The sequence below is a fragment of the Oncorhynchus mykiss genome, chromosome 17 (assembly GCF_057628025.1).
Source record: "Oncorhynchus mykiss isolate SJ-2025 chromosome 17, ASM5762802v1, whole genome shotgun sequence".
Taxonomy (NCBI): domain Eukaryota; kingdom Metazoa; phylum Chordata; class Actinopteri; order Salmoniformes; family Salmonidae; genus Oncorhynchus; species Oncorhynchus mykiss.
In genome coordinates this window covers 43,614,023-43,633,965 of record NC_143038.1, presented here as the reverse complement: position 1 = coordinate 43,633,965, position 19,943 = coordinate 43,614,023, and the positions used below count along the sequence as shown (strand labels likewise).

Below are 19,943 nucleotides of genomic sequence, written 5' to 3'. Positions count from 1 at the left end.
GTTCAGAACAGATGCTATGCTATGTTATTGATTCATTTATCACTGTTATTGATTGATGAAGTGTGTTCACCTAGTTATAACCTCGTATTCATGTCATGGAAGACCAATAGAACAACTTAAAGAGAAGAATCAAAGTGTCTGTTGGTTCCTCTTTTCTTGTCTGGTGCCTTTGAGTCAGGACATGGCTGCCCACTAGAATGCTCCATATTGCATTACAGATACTAAATTAGCCGTCAAGAACAAGTCTATTCTTCATTTTTTATGAAAACTTTTATCCATCACAGAGAAACATTTAATACAATAATAATGCACTTGTTAGAACAATTAAGATGTCAATACAAAACAGCTTGAACAGAGTAAGCAAGCTCATTTAACCATTCTACAAACGAATGACAACTTTAACATGACAACAACATTAACACTTTTTTAAATGAGCCTAAACCCGCTTTCCTGTCTGACAGTGTAAGGAGCAGTGGCTCAGACATTCTACAGGTTGTACGTCTGGCGGATGTTCATTGTGTCACGCAGCATCAAGTCTCGCAGACGCCACAGTGCGTCCGCCATGGTGGAATGGGCGCCCTTGCTCTTCAGCCAATGGGACGGCAGCCGGCTCTCCTGCTCTTTGGTCAGCCGCACATCTTTCTTTCGAGCTGCTCAAACATGTCCACATACAGAAGACATACACAAGGTCATCACACTCACATACTTCTGCTCTGATCTTAATGCAAAAATGTATCAAGGGAAATTATACATGCATTCACGATACACCATGCAGGTGAATCGATAAATTACAATACTGTCTGTATATACATTTCTGTTATTCAATAAGGCAATTTACTGATAAATCAATCTCTGACATATTATATAAGTGATTTGTAGATTTGTTGTGGTGTGAATCACTTTCTTTCAGTGAGGAGAACTCACCTGAGAGAGTTTGGTCCCACTTGCTGATGGTGGAGGACTCTGCATTGAGTCCCTCAATGTACTTCAGGTACGCCTCCGAATGGAGCAGGCGCTGGGGCTTGGGTGGCGGGGCTACAAATATGGGTGTTGAGGGCTGCTGGAGGGCAGGCTGGCCCTGTCCTGGATAGGGTGGCGGGGCCTGCTGCCCAAGACCAATCTAAAAAAGCATCAAGGGCCTCTTTACTTCTCATACACAAATACAGATGTGAGTAATGATGTGACTAATAAAATAAACATTTACAGTCTATGTGCTTTTCTTAAATACAATTGTATAGAAGTGTAGATTACCTGGGTTCCATAGGCTCCAGGGGCACCTGTGTTGACACCTGTAAGGAAGGCATCAACAATCACAGAGTGCTCCAGACCACAGCTGTCAGCAGCTGGCCATCTTGGATTGTGTTGTGTACTACTGACTTTACTACTGCTCTTTTAAGAAAAATACAAATTTGGGCCATTACAGCCTCTCAGCAACAATCTGCATTCAAGGTAAGGGTACTTCAGGGAATACATGACCCTGTTGATGAATCACTCAATGACTGAGTATCACTACAGGACCTCAGCCTATGTTACAGGTAGCCCCTTCAGTGAGTTAGAGTGGCATACAGGAAGCATCTGCAGTGGCGTGGCAGGTAGGGTGGCTGTGAAAGTGCTCTTACCCGGGTATGGCATGCCAGGGAACCCAGGGATGCCTGGCATTAGGTGATGATGGGGCAAGAGAGGCAACCTCATGTGATGTGGTGGCATGCCAGTCATACTAAACATGCCGTCAACTAGGTCCTGCAGCATCATGTGTGGCATATATGAACCCATCATGCCTTTGGGGAGGAGGGTATAGCAACAGATGCATGCATCAGTGCGACATGCAACTGCAACTAGCTAGCAGAGATCATGCACTAGCTAAATGACTAAACATTCATCTAGATTTAGGATATTTGATCATCCATAATCAGACATTCATACACATGTAATTCATTCACAAATCACAAGCACTACTTGAATCAGACTGATGGTAGAATGATGCAGTGAAACTGGTAAGCTTCTAAATAAATGTTGAAGCAGTATATCATTGAAAAGAGGGGAAAGTACAGTACTAGAATAAAGATTAGTAATGAAGAAATTAAAAAGGTACATTATTGCAGCTCCAAGTGTCCCCAGGGGGGTGCATGCCCCTCTGTTATGGGATACCTGACACATGTCATGCTGGGATAAAGCAACACCATTGGGGTCGGGGGAGGAACCACCCTCATCAGAGCCCTACTGGGGTACCTGCTCTAGGGAAAGCCAGCTGCTGGGCAGCCCTCTCCCGCTCCTGCTGCTCGGCAACTTTAGCTGCTCGCTCTGCAAACACAACAAACACACACACATACTAATACAACTTTTTGCAAGGGAATTTGCAGAGATACTACTGCAAGGGGCATTGAACAAACTACCACAGTCTAAGTACATATGTAAGATCTTTTACCCTCATACTCAGCTTTCTTGGGAGACTCCAGGTTCCTCCACTCGGTGCCCACCAGACGGCTGAGTTCCCCGAAAGAGAAGTCTGGGTGTTGGGCCTTGATGACCGCTCGCATCTCACTGCTGAACAGGATGTAGCCACTCATGTTGATCTTCCTCTTGGAGCCCTCCTTCTTGGACATCCCCTTCATGGACTTGGGAGTGGACTGCAGTCAAGTAAGGGAGAGTGTGTCATGTCATCTCTCTACTGTCATTGCTATACACACCTCCAACTGGATGGCTAAGAGGCCTTTTTCTTGAATCTCACCTTGAACATGCAAATCATTTGAGACATGTTTTGTTTCAATCAGGATGCATGCAATTCAGTTGACACGTCTTTATCAGGGTGTGACGATCTTACCAATAACTTTTGAGACAAATGTAAAAGAGCTTTACCTTCACAACATGACCACACATTTGCCCAGTGTATGTTGCTGCTCTGACCTGTGGAGGGGTGTAAGGCATGTCCATGTCGCTGCCTGCCATGGGGCTCTGGAGCTGGGGTATGGAGGTGTCTCCCAGCTCCCCATCATCCTCCCCCAGGTCCTCCAACTCCTCATCTGTCATGTCGGCAAACTTGGCCTCCAGCACTGCGATCTTCCTGTCCAGCAGAGGGGATGGCTCCTTCTGGGGCACGATCAGCTTCCTGTACGGGACACGTGGAATAGACTGCAGTTACACCTGGGTGTTGAGTTCTGTTCTACCTTAACTAAAAGGAGTGTTTTTGACTGACTCCGAACTCCCCCTTTCAGGGTCACTCAATTCTGCTTTACTACGTTGTGGAATGGTTTCTAACTATTGCTGATTATGCGACAGTATCTTGAGGCACGTAAAAAGTCAAGCCACTCACCTGAAGTAATAGATCTCGTCCTCCACCACCTTCCCAGAGAGGGAGAAGCGCTTCAGACCCTTGAACTTCTTCATCTGTTTGTCACTCTCGATGTAGCGACTCTCACAAAGCAGAACGTCCTCCTCAGGCACTTCCGTGGGCCGGCACGAAAGGTACTCCTTGAAGGAGGACACCGCACACTTCCCTGTGGAACAAGTCAACAGAGAGGGATATAAGCATGGCACATGCCCGGTGAAATACAATCAACCCATGCACTTAAAACTTGTTTCTCTTCTCAACATTTGAAAATAACATGGCATATCATCAACCCAATAATAGGGTCTGTTATCAGGGCAGAGAGAATACCTATGATACAGGTCATGGGGCAAGACTCCTCCAGGTTGCTAAGGAACACTTCCTTCTTGTAGAACATCCTGGTGGGCTCGTGTTCTGTCTCCTCTGGGTGGATGAAAATAGGCCCAAAGAAGTAGGCCGCTCCGTCCCGCATCCACATCTTCTCAATCCTGGCAGATAAAAATAAAACCCACTTTATTCAACTAAATAAATAATCACTATATATCAAGCAACATCCCATTTTGGAAATTGTGTCTGTAGAGTTGTATTTACCCTACCTGCCTACTCGGTGGCGCACTAGTCCATGTGAGCGAATATAGATGCAGTCTCCCACTTTCAGCCAGGTGTCATTGTAGCAGAGCTGCTCATAGTATTGGCAGCCTGGCTCCCCATTGGTCATGTCCAGGATTACATCCTCCCTCTCCTACACATACACACGCAGTATGGTTGTCTTTGTTTGCACTCTGTTGGATCACATATTAATCCAATTTAATCTCATTCCAATTGCCCAATATTTTCTAACCACTCACCTTATCCATAGTGTCCAAGGCTTTGCCCTCTTCTTGTATCTCTGCAGGCTTCTCTTCTTCTTGTTTAGGGGCAAACATGGATGCAACCCGGACTACAGGCAACGGGACGCCCCGAGGGACAAACCTAACGGAGCTCAGGGGCATGGTCCACATCTTGATCTTCTTGAAGGACTTGGTCTTGGCTGAGTAGCGAGACTCACAGACATACACATCGTCTGCTCTGAAGCCCTCTGGGTGAAGCTTAAAGTAGTCCTGGGATCAGTTACAAAAAAAAAGCCAAGGCCAATGATTCACTTGAAACGTTTTATGCTTCAACCATATTAGAAAGAGCTGGAACATGAAAATGGAAATAGAAAAGAGCTTAGTACCTTAACAAACATGACAACACATTTGCCCAGTATCTTGCTGACAGGAATCTTGTTGAAGTAGTCGCTCTTGAAGACCTCCTTCTCCAGGAACTTGCGTGTAGCGAGATGGAAGGTTTCATTCGGCCTGTAGAACCAGCAGCCATACAGCCACTTCTCACCTGGAATGGGGAGGGAAGTACACAGAGCAATACTTTTACAAAAGGACAGCACAATTGATACAGCAAAAGGAATGATTGAATGTGACAAGTCGGGCCATTTCCACAACAAAATGTAAATAGAATACAGAATCACTACTAATGCTTTTCAGTAGTGGTTGTGCAAAGCCACCAACCTGCATCATCCTGCCACAGTCGCTCAATGCAGACGATATGCGGCTGCAGGTTGGGCTCAGCAGGCTCCACGTACACATAGTCTCCCACGTGGTACATGCTGTCTTTGAAGCTGCAGTCCTGGCTGTAGGTACGCTGGAGACCAGACTGCCACGCCCCTCCAGCAGGGTCCTCACTCTTCTCAGCTTCTGTGGATTCACAACTCAACTCAGTTAATCAGTCAGTCAATAAATACTATTTCATAGGGGCATAATGATGACTAAAGCCCTATAACTGATGCCACTGGGTAACTGTTGTTGGACACTGCTTGATTGGTGGAATAGGTATATCTATCTGCCTTGCTACAAGTTGCTAGGGTCAGAGTGTCAGTGAGAGCTTACCTTTTTTCTCCTCCTCCCTCTTGAGCTTGTCCTCCTCTATCTCCTTGGGCAGCTTCTCCTTCTTCTCCTTCTCCACGTCACTGTGCAGGTGTTTGGAGGTGTAGCTGAGGGCGGGGGTGAGCAGGATCTCTCCATTCTTACACAGCTCATCTCGGATCCGGATGAAGAACTGCTGCAGCTCCACCGCATCCTCAAAGATCTCAGAGTCCGTCCTGGAGTGACAATCACATATACTTCAAATATCTCATTGGATGTTCTAACTGTTAAATGCACAGAAATGATCTCTATGGTTGATATTACCCAAATATTGCAGAGAGAAAATAAAAGAGAAAATGGCAAACACTGTTTCCTAATTGTGCCCCACCTGTGCATGCGCCTGGCCTTTTCCAGCACCTCAAACATGTGATCCTGGAACACGTCCAGTCTCTTGTAGCGTCCCCGGTCCACGTTAGCTCTGATGATCTCAAAGTTGAGCGGCGGTCTGTCGGGGCTGCCGGGGTCAGTAGCGGGGATCTCAGCCAGCGAGTCGCTGTAGCAACGCCCCTCGTCATCCTGGTGACCAAGCACGGAGACGAAGAGGCTGCGGATGAGCTCCTGGATGAGGCGGGCCACGTCGGGCACATGGGCGTCCTCGCCTCCCTCCAGGTCCCGGCGAGTCTCCAGCAGAACACGGTGCAGCACAAGAGCGTCGCGGTAGATCAGAGACTCTGGCTCATTGTAGGTGCAGGCGTTGTTGAACATCAGCACCAGGTCCTCCACCAGTGCGTCTACATCCTGGTACTTGTTGGCCAGCATGTGGCTCCTGACCTTTTCCATGTCCACGGGCTTCTTGATGGCGATGTAGTAGTTGGGCAGTTCGGCGCGCGATGGAAGCCGCAGGAAGATGGTGCTGAGGCGGCGGCCACGCTTGTCTGTGAAGTTCTTCACCGCCTCATACAGCTCGTTCAGCTTCTGCTGCAGGGGGGTCAGGTACTTGGACTTCTTAGGCGTGATGCCACTCTTCCCTGGAATTACAGAGGGGGTGTGTGTATTATTATTTTGGGGATGAAGTGATAATGCGAAATGACTAGACTAAAATGACATCCATGTACTGTATCTGAATTATTTAAGCCAAAATGTCATCAACGTACTTATTTTCAACTTTGGTGACATGTCATCATCGTCAGGCGTTGGACCAAGATCCCTCCGTTTGTCTTTTATGACTTTCTCCAGGACGTTGGCATCGTTATAGACCTGGAACAACGCCAAGTGTTCAGTGGCAAAATTGAGGGGCATTTAGAGCCAAATACATAGTTGCTACACTGCATACTGGTGACATTATGGAAATGTAGTTTCTATCTTAGAAATCATGATTCATGATTAAAGGTAAGACACTAGTACGTTACTGCTAAATAATCTAGTAAGCACATTTCGTTGCCCTGAGTCTGACCCCTGTTGGCCCATCACCTGTGAGCCCTCCTCATTGTAGTGGCGTGCGTTGCGGAACATGAGCTTCATGTCCTCCAGCAGAGCGTCCTCAGTCATGTACTTCTCAGAGCGGATGTTGTGGTCGATGATCCTCAGGTCCACGGGCTCCAGGATGATCTTGTAGTAGTCCGGGTAGTCCTTCTTGGAAGGCTTGACCATGAAGAGCTCACAGAGCCTCCGGCCTGTGCCCATCTCCCGGGCCTCCGTCACTGCGGAGTACAGGGCCTTCATCCGGTTCTTCTTGGTGTTTTTCTTATGGCTGGTGGTCACAGGGATGTGGGTTAGTTAAAAGAAGGAAACATTGCCTTGAAGGATCAATAAAAAACAATGCAATGATATTGTGGCCAAAACAATCATTTTATAAACCAAAAGTACAGGGACTTTTTTTTTGCAGAAGGAGCCTGGCATTTACTATTACCTCTGCTGAGGTTAAATAAGTAGTGCGTACCTCTTCCTCTTAGTGCTGCCAGTATCAGACATGGTAGAAGAGAGCATGCTGTCCCCATCCATGCTGTCGTCCTCCCTCCTCAATAGCTCTGTTCTCTTTAGCTAGGAAAACCACACACACACACACACACACAATATCAACCAGCTGCTCTTCCTCCCACACGTTCATGAATATAAACTACCACCTCTAACTCTCCCCATCTCTCTCTAACATATCTCCACTTACACAAAAGTAGTGCACTCACAGACATAAAAGCCATCATGGTTTGGCAGGTCCACTATTTCATTTTCTATCTTTTGATAAGTACAACATGCAACTATCCACCAAATAAATGATTGCAACCAAGTACAGTACATAGAGAACACTGCCCAAGACACTATTGCATAGTAACACAGGTGTGAGTCAGACCTAATCAATGTTTAAAGGTCCCGTACAGACAGAGACAGTGAGTCAGACCTAATCCATGTTTAAAGGTCCCGTACAGACAGAGACAGTGAGTCAGACCTAATCCATGTTTAAAGGTCCCGTACAGACAGAGACAGTGAGTCAGACCTAATCCATGTTTAAAGGTCCCGTACAGACAGAGACAGTGAGTCAGACCTAATCCATGTTTAAAGGTCCCGTACAGACAGACAGTGAGTCAGACCTAATCCATGTTTAAAGGTCCCGTACAGACAGAGACAGTGAGTCAGACCTAATCCATGTTTAAAGGTCCCGTACAGACAGAGACAGTGAGTCAGACCTAATCCATGTTTAAAGGTCCCGTACAGACAGAGACAGTGAGTCAGACCTAATCCATGTTTAAAGGTCCCGTACAGACAGAGACAGTGAGTCAGACCTAATTCATGTTTAAAGGTCCCGTACAGACAGAGACAGTGAGTCAGACCTAATCCATGTTTAAAGGTCCCGTACAGACAGAGACAGTGAGTCAGACCTAATCCATGTTTAAAGGTTCCGTACAGACAGAGACAGTGAGTCAGACCTAATCCATGTTTAAAGGTCCCGTACAGACAGAGACAGTGAGTCAGACCTAATCCATGTTTAAAGGTCCCGTACAGACAGAGACAGTGAGTCAGACCTAATCCATGTTTAAAGGTCCCGTACAGACAGAGACAGTGAGTCAGACCTAATCCATGTTTAAAGGTCCCGTACAGACAGAGACAGTGAGTCAGACCTAATCCATGTTTAAAGGTCCCGTACAGAGACAGTGAGTCAGACCTAATCCATGTTTAAAGGTCCCGTACAGTCATCCTATCTCCCAAGTAAAAATAGCCTTTGAATGACCAAAACATAACCCATAATATTTTTACACTATTAAAAAGCTCAGATTTAAAGAAATTGTACCTTTTCTCAACTATCAGGAAGCCTGAAAGAACAGGCTGAGTGGGCGAGGAGCTTATATTCATGAGCTCGCCTTGACTGACAGTTCTTTGAAACAACCTTGTGGTCATTGACAGGTAACAAGGTAAATAATGGGCCATGTCATTGATGACAAGATAAACATGTCATCCCGAGCCTAATTAGTATCCCACTGGGTTGAATCAACGTTGTTTCCATGTCATTTCAATGACATGACATTGAACCAACGTGGAATATTCGTTGAATTGACGTCGGTGCCCAGTGGGATGCCTCAACCCATTTTCTCTGCAAAATGCTCTCATGGTCAACAGAGCTGATCATGGACTGTTGGATATCCGACAAACAGCAGCAATACACAATTGCATTTCTATTGTTTTGTAAATAATTACAGAATAAAGTTCACTGATACGCTTCTTCACAATAATTAGTAATTACATGAAAACAGCATACAATAAGTGTACTGGACAATTTATTGGTGCCTCTGCATTAGCATTATAAATGACAATATGTTCAGAATTGTACGCATTGATCAGACATTTATTTATTTACAATAGGCCAGCATTGCCTAAATATTGATCAACATGAACACTCATGAGAAATAAAGGCGAGAAATAATGGTGAGACATCATTTGACATAACATAAAGTATTAGAGCCATAAGCCTAATTTAGTCACCCGGCCGCCCTACAGTGTGTAGGACCCAGTGATTCGTGCAATTTGTAACACTCCCAACCGAATGCTTGAAAAAAACATATGTACAAGTGAATTACTTAGGCTTTAGGAAATACAACCAACTACAGAGATTCATAGGAAGCGTGAGAGGACGGGGACCCATGTACCACGCTTCAATTAAGCAGGCTTAAGTCACCCACAAGATTGAAGCGGGAGACAAATTCAACCATGGCCTCCTTGTCAGGCCTCTCACAATGGGCAGACAGGGGTCCTGGGATGGACAGCTCACAGTTTCCCCACATACAGCGCTGGTTCAAGGATGACCTCGTTGAAGAGGAGACCCAGGAGCCTGTCTACGTAGCCTGTATTGTTTTTGAAAAAAGAAATGTTTGTTAAATGGGTAGTGAAGTTAAACAACCTTTTATTTACTGTTCTGATTTATAATGCTATAAATTCATTGATGAAGTGATCTACTCATTCTACAATGTGTTTTTGAAGTACTGAATTTGATATATGCAATATTTGGTCGTGCACCTTTTTTGAAACTTTTCTATGCCTGAAATGCTCAATTGATTTTAAATGAATAAATATGACTTACAGTATGTTGGGTCTGTCTTCACAGGCTTCACAGCATACCCCCCTTCTTTGCCTTGGGAAAGCTGGTTTTGTATTACAGCATTCCTGATGCAGTGGTTGCCTGGGAAGCTGTGCAGAGGGAGTGGATGTTGAATTTTCTAAAATGTCTATCATGACAGCTTGATGATAGTGGAAAGACAAATGGAGAGGGAATTAGCCAGTAAGACAACAACCCACACAATGGAATGGCAAAATGTGATTTTCAGGGGTAAATTACAAATACTATACACACCGTAACTCCTTAGTGGACAACCTTCCTTCGTGCCAGCTGTGCGCTGGCAGTTCTAAGACTCAATGTTGGACGCTTAGGGATGGAAAAACCAAAACCATATAGTGACTATTAGGTGTGTTATGGAAAATATATAATTCACAAGTCAAAGCAGCCACAGCCGAATGATCTAACGTTAGACCCGCGATCCCCCCCTAAATGTTGGCTACCGTGTCAGACTTATCAAACTCCAATACTCACATCATGGTCAGCGCTTGCAAGATCCACTGTCAATGATGGTACAGAATCCGTCTTCAGGATTAGCTTCCTGGCAAGACCCATCAAATGTTCTCCCCAACTGATAAAGTAACTTCACACTAAATGTGCACTGCACACGCGTGACATGATCATCATTTTCGGTGCAGCCTGTCCATCCGAAATGAAAAGCAGCCATTGCTGTCAGATGTCTTCATAAAAATAGTGTAAGTTTAATTTTACACTATGGAATCCAGTCACAACACAGTGTGCTTTTGACGGCATGCTGGTAAGTAGATTGCTAGCTAACAGTCACACCACAGATTAAAAGTTACCAGTATCTTTGGTTGTATGTTCTGCGTAGGCGCACATGTGATGCCGGTTTTAAGGCGGTACATATTTAAATGAGTTAAGACGATAAGACGCTACTTTTATATGACGTTGCATAAAGCCTGAAGTAAATCCTTGGTAATGCCTGCCTCCTGAATCCAAGTGTTTGGCACATAGGGAGGGGACCAGTAACTTTATGATCAATGTACCAGCTACAGTCAGTTTTCATACTACTTTGAACTGGTTCCATTCAAATATCATCCAATTTGATGAAAAACACGATTTTCAATGTCTGGGACCTCTATAGAGAGGCCTGAGAGACCAGATTGCCTAAGCAGCAGTACCATCTCATTGTTAGTTAATACTCCAGCAATGTTACACCCAATAATCGCCATAGGATACTTTACAGCCCACTAAAAACCACACAGATGCTGATACACAACTACAGCAGAGCTTGGGTTTGAACTTGAGTTTCAGCATTGGCAGCTCATACACCCACTGACCTGCTGAATGTGCTGGAGTTTCAACACACGCTTATAGATAGAGGAATGAGGCACATTGTAGCGCTTGGCGTTCTCAAACATCAGAGTGAGGTCGGCGTCTAGCTGATCAACACTCTCATACTCGTTGTTCTTCATCTTGTTCCTGTGTGTGGAGAATTAAGGGCTCTCACATTTGGAAAAGGATAGAGTAGAAATACACTGTACAGCTCATGCCATGTCATGCCACACAAAACATAGAGCAACTGATTTGAGAAAATTATGAAGCCTGAATAAAATGTTCAAGACATTTTAGAACACCTACTCATTCAAGGGTTTTTCTTTATTTTTACTATTTTCTACATTTTAGAATGATAGTGAAGACATCAAAACTATGAAATAACACATATGGAATCATGTAGTAACCAAAAAAAGTGTTAAACAAATCAACATTTATTTTTTATATTTGAGATTCTTAAAATAGCCACCCTTTCCCTTGATGACAGCTTTGCACACTCTTGGCATTCTGTCAACCAGCTTCTTGAGGTAGTAACCTGGAATGCATTTCAATTAACAGGTGTGCCTTGTTAAAAGTTAACTTGTGGAATTTCTTTCCTTTTAAATGCGTTTGAACCCTATTTGGTAAAAGACGAAGTCCATATTATGGCACGAACAGCTCAAATAAGCAAAGAGAAATGACAGTCCATCATTACTTTAAGACATGAATGTCAGTCAAGTGAAGTCGCAAAAATCATCAACCGCTATAATGAAACTGGCTCTCATGAGGACCGCCACAGGAATGAAAGACCCAGAGTTACCTCTGCTGCAGAGGACAAGTTCATTAGAGTTACCAGCCTCAGAAATTGCAGCCCAAATAAATGCGTCACAGAGTTCAAGTAACAGACACATCTCAACATCAACTGTTCAGAGGAGACTGCGTGAATTAGGCCTTCATGGTCAACTTTCTACAAGGTCAAAGAAACCACTAATAAAGGACACCAATAAGAAGAAGAGACTTGATTGGGCCAAGAAACACAAGCAATTGACATTAGACCGGTGGGAATGTGTCCTTTGGTCTGGAGTCCAAATTTGAGATTTTTGGTTCCAACCGCCGTGTCCTTATGATCTCCGCATGTGTATTTCCCACCGTAAAGCATGGAGGAGGTGTTATGGTGTGGGGGTGCTTTGCATTTGACAGTGTATGTGATTTATTTAGAATTCAAGGCACACTTAACCAGCATGACTAACACAGCATTCTGCAGCGATACGCCATCCCATCTGGTTTGGGCTTGGTGGGACTATCATTTGTTGTCAATGACCCAACACACCTTCAGGCTGTGTAAGGACTATTTTACCAAGGAGAGTGATGGAGTGCTGCATCAGATGACCTGACCTCCACAATCCCCCGACCTCAACCAAATTGAGATGGTTTGGAATGAGTTCACCACAGAGTGAAGAAAAAGCAGCCAACAAGTGCGGGAATGTGGGAACTCCTTCAAGACTGTTGGAAAAGCATTCCAGGTGAAGCTGGTTGAGAGAATGCCATGAGTGTGCAAAGCTGTCATCAAGGCAAAGGGTGGCAACTTTAAAGAATCTCAAATCACTTATTTGGTTACTACATGATTCCATATATGTTATTTCATAGGTTTGATGTCTTCACTATTATTATACAATGTAGAAAATAGTAAAAAATAAAGAAAAACCCTTGAATGAGAAGGTGTTCTACAACTTTTGACCGGTAGTGTACATCTTGAAGGCCAGATTACGTAAATCACACTTGCATGAATTTGTTTCAAATAACCTATTTTGTGGAACAGCACAATCTGCCATTTATTTAGCAGAGGTCCTTCCAATGGCTGGCCTACCTAATCTGGTGCAGGGAGATGGGCTGGCTGATCTGCTGGAAGTAGTCTGGGTAGTCTTTCCTGGAGGGCAGCTGGAGGAAGGGCTCGGAGATGAGTTGGCCCTGGCTGTTCCTGCCGCCACGCACAGCCTCGTACAGCTGGAAGATGGGGTTACTCATGTCCATGCTGTGGTGCATGCTCTCTGCCTCTGACTCCCCCTCGTCATAGTGGACAGACCCTGGGCAATGAGAGAGACAACTGATTCAGACAGATGGAGTCCGAAGTATTCTGACAAACCCTCATACGCCAGTTTACTTTGCACTGCAATGTCCCCTCTGTTCTTATATGTTCCTCCAAAACAGCTAAATTAGTGTAGTGAAGACCAGTGAGACGTACCAGCCAGAATGCCATCGTCATCACTATCATACTGAAGAGCCATGGTAATAGCTGAGAGCCGGTCTCCCTGGGCTGACCTTCTGTTCCTGACACACACACAGCTGTTTAATTCATGGAAAAATGCTTCTAAGTGTTGCATGTTGTTTGTTTGACTCGTAGTCTACTTTCTACCATGTCTATGGTGTTACTTGCCTGATACGAATACTGGACTTGATTGGCTCAGCATGCTCAATTTCTGTCTTTCTCTGTGCAAAGACCTTTTTGATGGTGTTGGCATCCTTAAATGAATAAGAATGAGAGAGTTATAACAAACAAAACTGACATAGAATTCTGACTCAATTCTGAATGTGAGGACAGCATACCTTAAAAACTTGTGACCCAGGCTCATTGTACATTTTAGCATTCTTAGCCAGAAGATCTATGTCTTTTGCCATGGCACCAACACTTCTGTAGTGGCTCATCTAAAAAATGAATAGACCAGTGATATACTGTACGCACACCGTAGTGTTACTTTAACCCCTTACAGTACATTCAGTCAGATGGTTGGGTGGCATACCTGTATCTTCTGGGCAATGATTTTCAGATCTATTGGGTCCTTTATTATGGCATAATAGTCTGGGTATTGCTGAGGGGAAATAAATCAAACTGTATAATATGTAAATATTAAATCACAAAAATATGCAAAGGCCAGTTTCAAAGATAATTGTTCTATTACCACTTTAGAGGGCAGTTTCTGGAATAGATCACTGACGAGATGCCCTGAGGGCTCGGAGAATGTCACCACAGCATCCAGCAGCTGCTCAAGGACCTCCTTCAGGCAATTGGGTGCATTCTGTCATTCAAAGTAAAACACAGTCATAAGAAACACTTACAGTTCAACAGAGTGAGCAGATATCTTCCATTTATTTGCCATGTTGTGCTATGTTTTGAGGGTTTACATGTACTACATGTGTGACAGGTTAGTCATCGTGTAATAAAATAATTGTCATGCTACATCGGAAGTACTGGTGTTACCTCATCCTCATTTGACCCTCCAGGATTATTTTGTGCATCGTCCCCGTCCTCATCATCGTCATCATAATCCCCCCGCTGAACAAACTCATTCTTAGTGCGCAGGTAGAGGTCCCACAGCTTACAGGCTGCTCTGTACTCTGGAGAATCCGACTACAGACATGCAACACATTCCCTTTCATATGGTTAATTCCAGGATTTAGGCCCGAGACAGGGCATTTATTCTGAAAACTCCTTCATACAAAACATGCCTTGTAAACATGATTTGTCTCACCTAAAGAATCCAGTAAATGTGTTTGTTATTACAGGGAGAGATACATTACCTTGTAGTATGCCTTTGCATTGTTGAATAAGAGCTGAAAGTCAGCCGTTATCTGCTCCACATCATCGTACTCCTCCATCTTCAGCTTCTGCTGGATCTTCATCATGTCAATAGGCTGAGTCACAACGTCATAGTAATCCGATTGATTCCTTCAACACAGAAAACACAATAGATAAGTTCATTTAATGAGGCTTATGTTCGTAGAAATTGAAACTTTTTTTTTTTTACCCATTCTATGTTAACCATCCTCTTTACCGTCTCTTTGGTGCTCTTATGAACAGCTCACATAACATTCTTCCCTGGTCATCCTTATAATCTCTGATTGTGTTGTACAATTCATGGCATACTGCAATCTGGAGGCAAGACATAGTGGATGAATACAAAACAATACAGGAAAGAACAATGTTTATGAACACTCAAAAACTACACATGAGTTTGACTTGTGACTGTGGATTTAGAGTTCACAAAATTCAATCATTAATTTTTGGGGGAAGACATTAAACCCGAAAGGCATTACCAGAGAAGTTAAGTACACACAATATATTTGAATCTGAATGCAACGTTTCCACACAAAAAAAAGCTGTTAACTGAACTTACTGGATCAACAGTGGGAATATTTGAGGTTCTTCTCCTTTTCCGACCTACCGAAGATGCTGAGGATGAAGGCTGTCCATCGTCAAAGTCCCCCCCACTGACACTACTAGAGGGGGACGTAGCCCTTCTCCTTTTTGAGCCCATGAGTCTAATACCTGGAAAGAAGAAAAAGGAAAAATAACTACAGCATTTTATGTCAATTTACCTAAAATGTGACAAATATTGTAGTAATATTGTATTAACATTATGATCAAAAGGGCGCTAACCCTGCTTCAACGCCATTACCTAGAATATAATAAAGGCCCTGATCAGTGTTTACTGGTCCTCATTCGACGACTCTTCACTGTCAGATGTGGAGAGCAGTTGGGTGCTGATTTGACAGATGTCTGGGATAAAGCAGCTGTAGCCTAATGTGGTCATTTTATTCCAAATTTGCTGTGTCACCATTAACACTACTGACAGATGAAAACATTCTTGTTTCTCTTTTGCTGCGAGATGACAGAGCCGTTGTGGCAATAATGACTTTACAGACAACAATGGTAAATCTTGCTTGCTAGCTGGCTAACAGTAACGTTACCTGGCTGGCCTCCTCAGCATCAATTACGGCAAGCTAGCTAACGTTAGCTAGCTAACGCTACCCATCATCTCCAGACACACAAAGACAATGCTGTGAATAAGTAACTAAATACTTAACCATACTGATCGGTGAATAGTCATCGTTCAAAACTGCAAGATATTACCTTTAGTCTCGTACAAACCTTAATCTGTAGAAGAGAATGCAAACCATTCACGAAAGCTGACAAATTTGAGAGAAAAAATTGGTGTGGACCTAGCAGCAGTGAAGACACAGCCGATCACTTCCGTTATAAACTTCAAAATAAAATCTGACTCGAATTTTACTTTAATGATTTGATATATTCTAATCATTGTAGGCTGCGTTTACAGTGTAAGACAAACGTTGATATTTTGCACAATTAGATCTGAACAATATCTGATATGAAACGACCTGATGTGATTGGTCAAATTACCAATTAGTGGGGGAAAAAATATCAGAATTGGGCTGCCAAAGACAACAATCTGCCTAGCTTTTATTTGGACTATTGTAGTAATTTTAGACCAAATCAAAGTTTATTGGTTGCGTACACACATTTACCAATGTTATTGTAGTTGCAGCGAAATGCTTGTGTTTCTAGCAACAACAGTAATACTTAGAAATACATTTAAAAAAATACATTATCCAGAATAATTTTCTAAAATAAGGTATATAGGATGAGCCATGACTTGAATACAGTATATACATATAAAGTGGGTGAAACAGTATGTAAACATTATTAAAGTGACCAGTGTTCAATGACTATGTCCATGTACGTAGGGCAATAGTCTCTAAGGTGCAAGGTAAAGTACAGTGTGGTGGCCGGCTCCAACAGTGACTAAGGTTCAGGGCAGGGTACTGGGACCAGAATCTGCCTAGCTTTTACTTTGACTATTTTAACCCTTATAGACCACAGTGGATAAAATTACATTGACAAGGGAACCTGATACAGTCCTAATTAGATTAGCACTCCAACTCTGAGACACATCCCATGTGCTCAAAACAGGGACACTCAAATCAAGAGGTTTTTGGGCTTTTATTTTGACAGTGAATTCCAAAAGTCACTTTTTAATTGTTGCTAGCTGTTGCTTATTGTTGCCAGTATACAATACAACAGCCACAATTACATATTGCATAAATGAAAAATGTTCTAGAAAGAAAATAAAAGTTTTTCTTTCATCAGTGCAATCTAATGGGAATGGAAACTAGTGTGCACAAGCAGACTTAATCAGACTTTTTGTTGTATTTGTATGGTCCAAAGTCACTTACTGGAAAATGCATGAGAGGAAACTATGTTTTAGGCCCCAAACATTCCATTCTCCCATCAGTGATCCTCTGCTACTATGCTGCTTTTTGTATATAGAGGATTCCCAACACCTTTGTCTCCTACCTCGGGTCTTCAGATGTTTGGAGAACGTTACAGAGAATATGATACCTGTTTGGCTGTTCAACATCTAGACAGCAGTGTAGTATTGTTGTTATAAAACCATATGCACAGATTTATTTAGTTTATGTCACTCCTAAACCTCAGGTACAAACCTGAGGTTTGTACGAAGCCTTTGCCCTAGGTCAAAAATGCTGTGTATTTTATCTTCAACCTTTGCCTGCCTCGGAACAACCGCTAGCGCGCGCTGTTGTTATTGTTCCGAAAAATTCTGCCCTGTTTACATTAATGGAGTGGCTACTGATAGAGTTTCTGTATCCCAGTTAGCACATCCTGAAACTATGGATATTTATTCGTTTGTGCAGGATTTTTCTCTACATAGCTGAGTGCTGCCTACGTAGCTGTTGTGCTGAGTGCTCTGTTGCCACTACACTCCCCCCTCCTAGATCGGCTTTGTCTGTTCATTAGTGTAGCCTAAAAACTTAATGTTGTACACAAAACTGTTCGAACTATTACCTTCCATGCCTCAGTAAGCATAAGCGTGATTTCATTTCCTTTTTTTCAGGAGGGGAGTAGGCTACATGCCAGTGGAGGCTGGTGGGAGGAGCAATAGGAGGACAGGCTCATTAATGGCTGGAATGGAATAAATGGAGCAAAGTCAAACATGTGGTTTTCATACGGTTTGTTGGATGTGTTTGATACCATTCCATTAATTCCATTCCAGCCATTACAATGAGCCCGTTCCCCTATAGCTCCTCCCACCAGCCTCCACTGCTACATGCAGCTATTTAAGGGAAAAGAAAGGGTAAGACCAAATCAGTTGTACAACTGAACGCCGTCAACTGAAATGTGTCTTCCGCATTTAACCCAACCCCTCTGAATGAGAGAGGTGCAGGGGGCTGCCTTAATTGACATCCATGTCTTCGGCACTGTTTGTTTATATGTTTTACACAAAATACCTTATTGGCATGTTCGTACAAACTTTGTTGTTGCGAGATCAGCAGCAGGACGAGTATGCAGGTCGGCAGGCTAGCCAGTAATCTGAAGCTACGGGAGCTGTAGGCCGCAAGCAATGGCGGGAGAAGAAGAATATTGGGACAGGGACACAAAGGTGGATTTCTGAGTAGGAATGGAGGGGAAAAAATAGGAAGAAGTGGTTGAAGAGAATGAGGAAAGCAGAGGTTGGATATGAATTTGAGGCATATGGCGATAAAAATGGAGATGGGGTGTCGAGGAAGATTGGTGTCAAGCACAAGCGGGGTGAGCCGTGCGCCAGAACAAGTTCTTTGGGGGAAATGGAAGTGAACAAGGGCGAGTTAGGTGAGGTGGAAGGTGTGGTGAAGAGCTTGGAGCGCAAGCCAGTCATTGATGGACATGATAAAGAAGAATCTAGTCCAGTTGGAGGGACATTTTTGGAGAAAGTCCTCACCCAGTGGTGAGAGTGGTGATGAGTCATTGTCAGTCCTTTTGAGTTTTGAGTCTGAGTTTTTACCTGACAAAGTTATTCTGGGATATAACAGTTACCCTGTTAGAGCTTTTGTGCCGAATTCGTTATGATGTTTCAGGCACAACAGTTATGCTCATGTCACAGCAGTGTGTATGTAGGAGGGAGATTCCAAGATGTGGGAAGTGTGCAGGAGGGCATTGGACAGAGGAATGTGTAGTTTCGGTGGATAAAGTTGTTTGTGTCTACAGTAGGGGTGCCAATGTTGCTGGGATTCAGAAGTGTCTGGTGCCAGAGTGTCAGGTGGAGGTGGCCAGAGTCAGAGTAGTGCATAAGTTGTCGTAGGCTGAGGGAGTGAAGTAAGTAGAGGAGCATGGGTCAAGGGTGAGGGCCAGAGAGGATATTTGTGAGTAGTGGACCTTATGCCAGCACAGAGGGATAAGCCAACAAGTGATATATGCTTCAGCAACTGTACCTCAGAAATGGAATGTAAATCACATTGAACTTGCCCATTGTCAGAACTTGCCCCTTGTCCGACTCTTTTTACCGGTCCGGATACATGCTTGGCTGCCTAAAACATTCAACTGCCCAGAGGTGGAAGGCAGCAAGACACAGGGTGCGTTTGAGTGGTAAGACAAAAGCAACAGATTGTAGATGAAAGTCGGGGGAGGTGCATCTGTGACAGACGACAGTCGGACACTAATGTGGTTTTCCAGCAGCAAGGCTCAAATCAACATGGCAGTGTTGCCATTGTTTATAAAAGCTTTTCTTTATAATGTCGAAATAAAAATGTCTCCAACCCCCATATCAGTATAACACACACACAAACTGAAGTCATATGTTTAGGCCCACATTATACAATCAGTTAGTGACAGAGAGACTCAAATATTACATTCATATCCACTGTATGACATGCGTCGTGACAAGGTTGGTTCCTGTTTCAGTCATGTCTTTGGTCACTTTCGCATAGTCAAACAGAAACACCCTAATGATTGGTTAACAATAGATCCTCCCACATGCAGGTGATGGCTGCAGAATGAAGTTGGTAAAGAGCAAGTTCACAAACTTGCAGTCAAAACTTAGTGACCTTTGTTTGATCACATGATTTTTGTAAAGTTCATGCAGTCGACATTTAGACCAAAGACAGAACAGTATGAAGATAGGCCGAAACTGCTTCTCCAATATAAATCCCCGATAACGCTTGTAGGCGATGTCATGGCGATGTTGGCTAGTTAAGCTCATGCACAGAAACA

At 43.6% G+C, this 19,943-nt stretch overlaps 1 protein-coding gene across 16 annotated transcripts; it reads right to left on the bottom strand.

The window, feature by feature from the left end:
* Positions 1–251: 251 nt before the first annotated feature.
* Positions 252–16,327, bottom strand: LOC110494255 (protein polybromo-1). 16 transcript variants are annotated; one of them, XM_036950349.2, is made up of 30 exons: positions 16,029–16,327; positions 15,274–15,425; positions 14,932–15,029; positions 14,678–14,825; positions 14,358–14,507; positions 14,059–14,175; positions 13,900–13,968; positions 13,706–13,804; positions 13,536–13,621; positions 13,344–13,429; positions 12,969–13,185; positions 11,128–11,269; positions 7,166–7,266; positions 6,697–6,976; positions 6,381–6,483; positions 5,615–6,254; positions 5,251–5,462; positions 4,873–5,058; positions 4,542–4,699; positions 4,174–4,425; positions 3,922–4,067; positions 3,656–3,813; positions 3,311–3,494; positions 2,857–3,106; positions 2,426–2,627; positions 2,230–2,301; positions 1,620–1,778; positions 1,252–1,289; positions 925–1,120; positions 252–650 (listed from the first exon to the last, which is right to left on the bottom strand). In XM_036950349.2, the coding sequence occupies exons 2-30, from the start codon at positions 15,412–15,414 to the stop codon at positions 487–489; spliced, it is 4,854 nt and encodes a 1,617-aa protein (XP_036806244.2). In that variant the 5' UTR covers positions 15,415–15,425; positions 16,029–16,327; the 3' UTR covers positions 252–486. The 16 variants fall into 16 exon arrangements, with proteins under 16 accessions (XP_036806244.2, XP_090061796.1, XP_090061798.1 ...); XM_090205670.1 differs by having other exon boundaries at positions 2,905–3,106; XM_090205672.1 differs by having other exon boundaries at positions 2,905–3,106; positions 13,344–13,423.
* Positions 16,328–19,943: the final 3,616 nt, after the last annotated feature.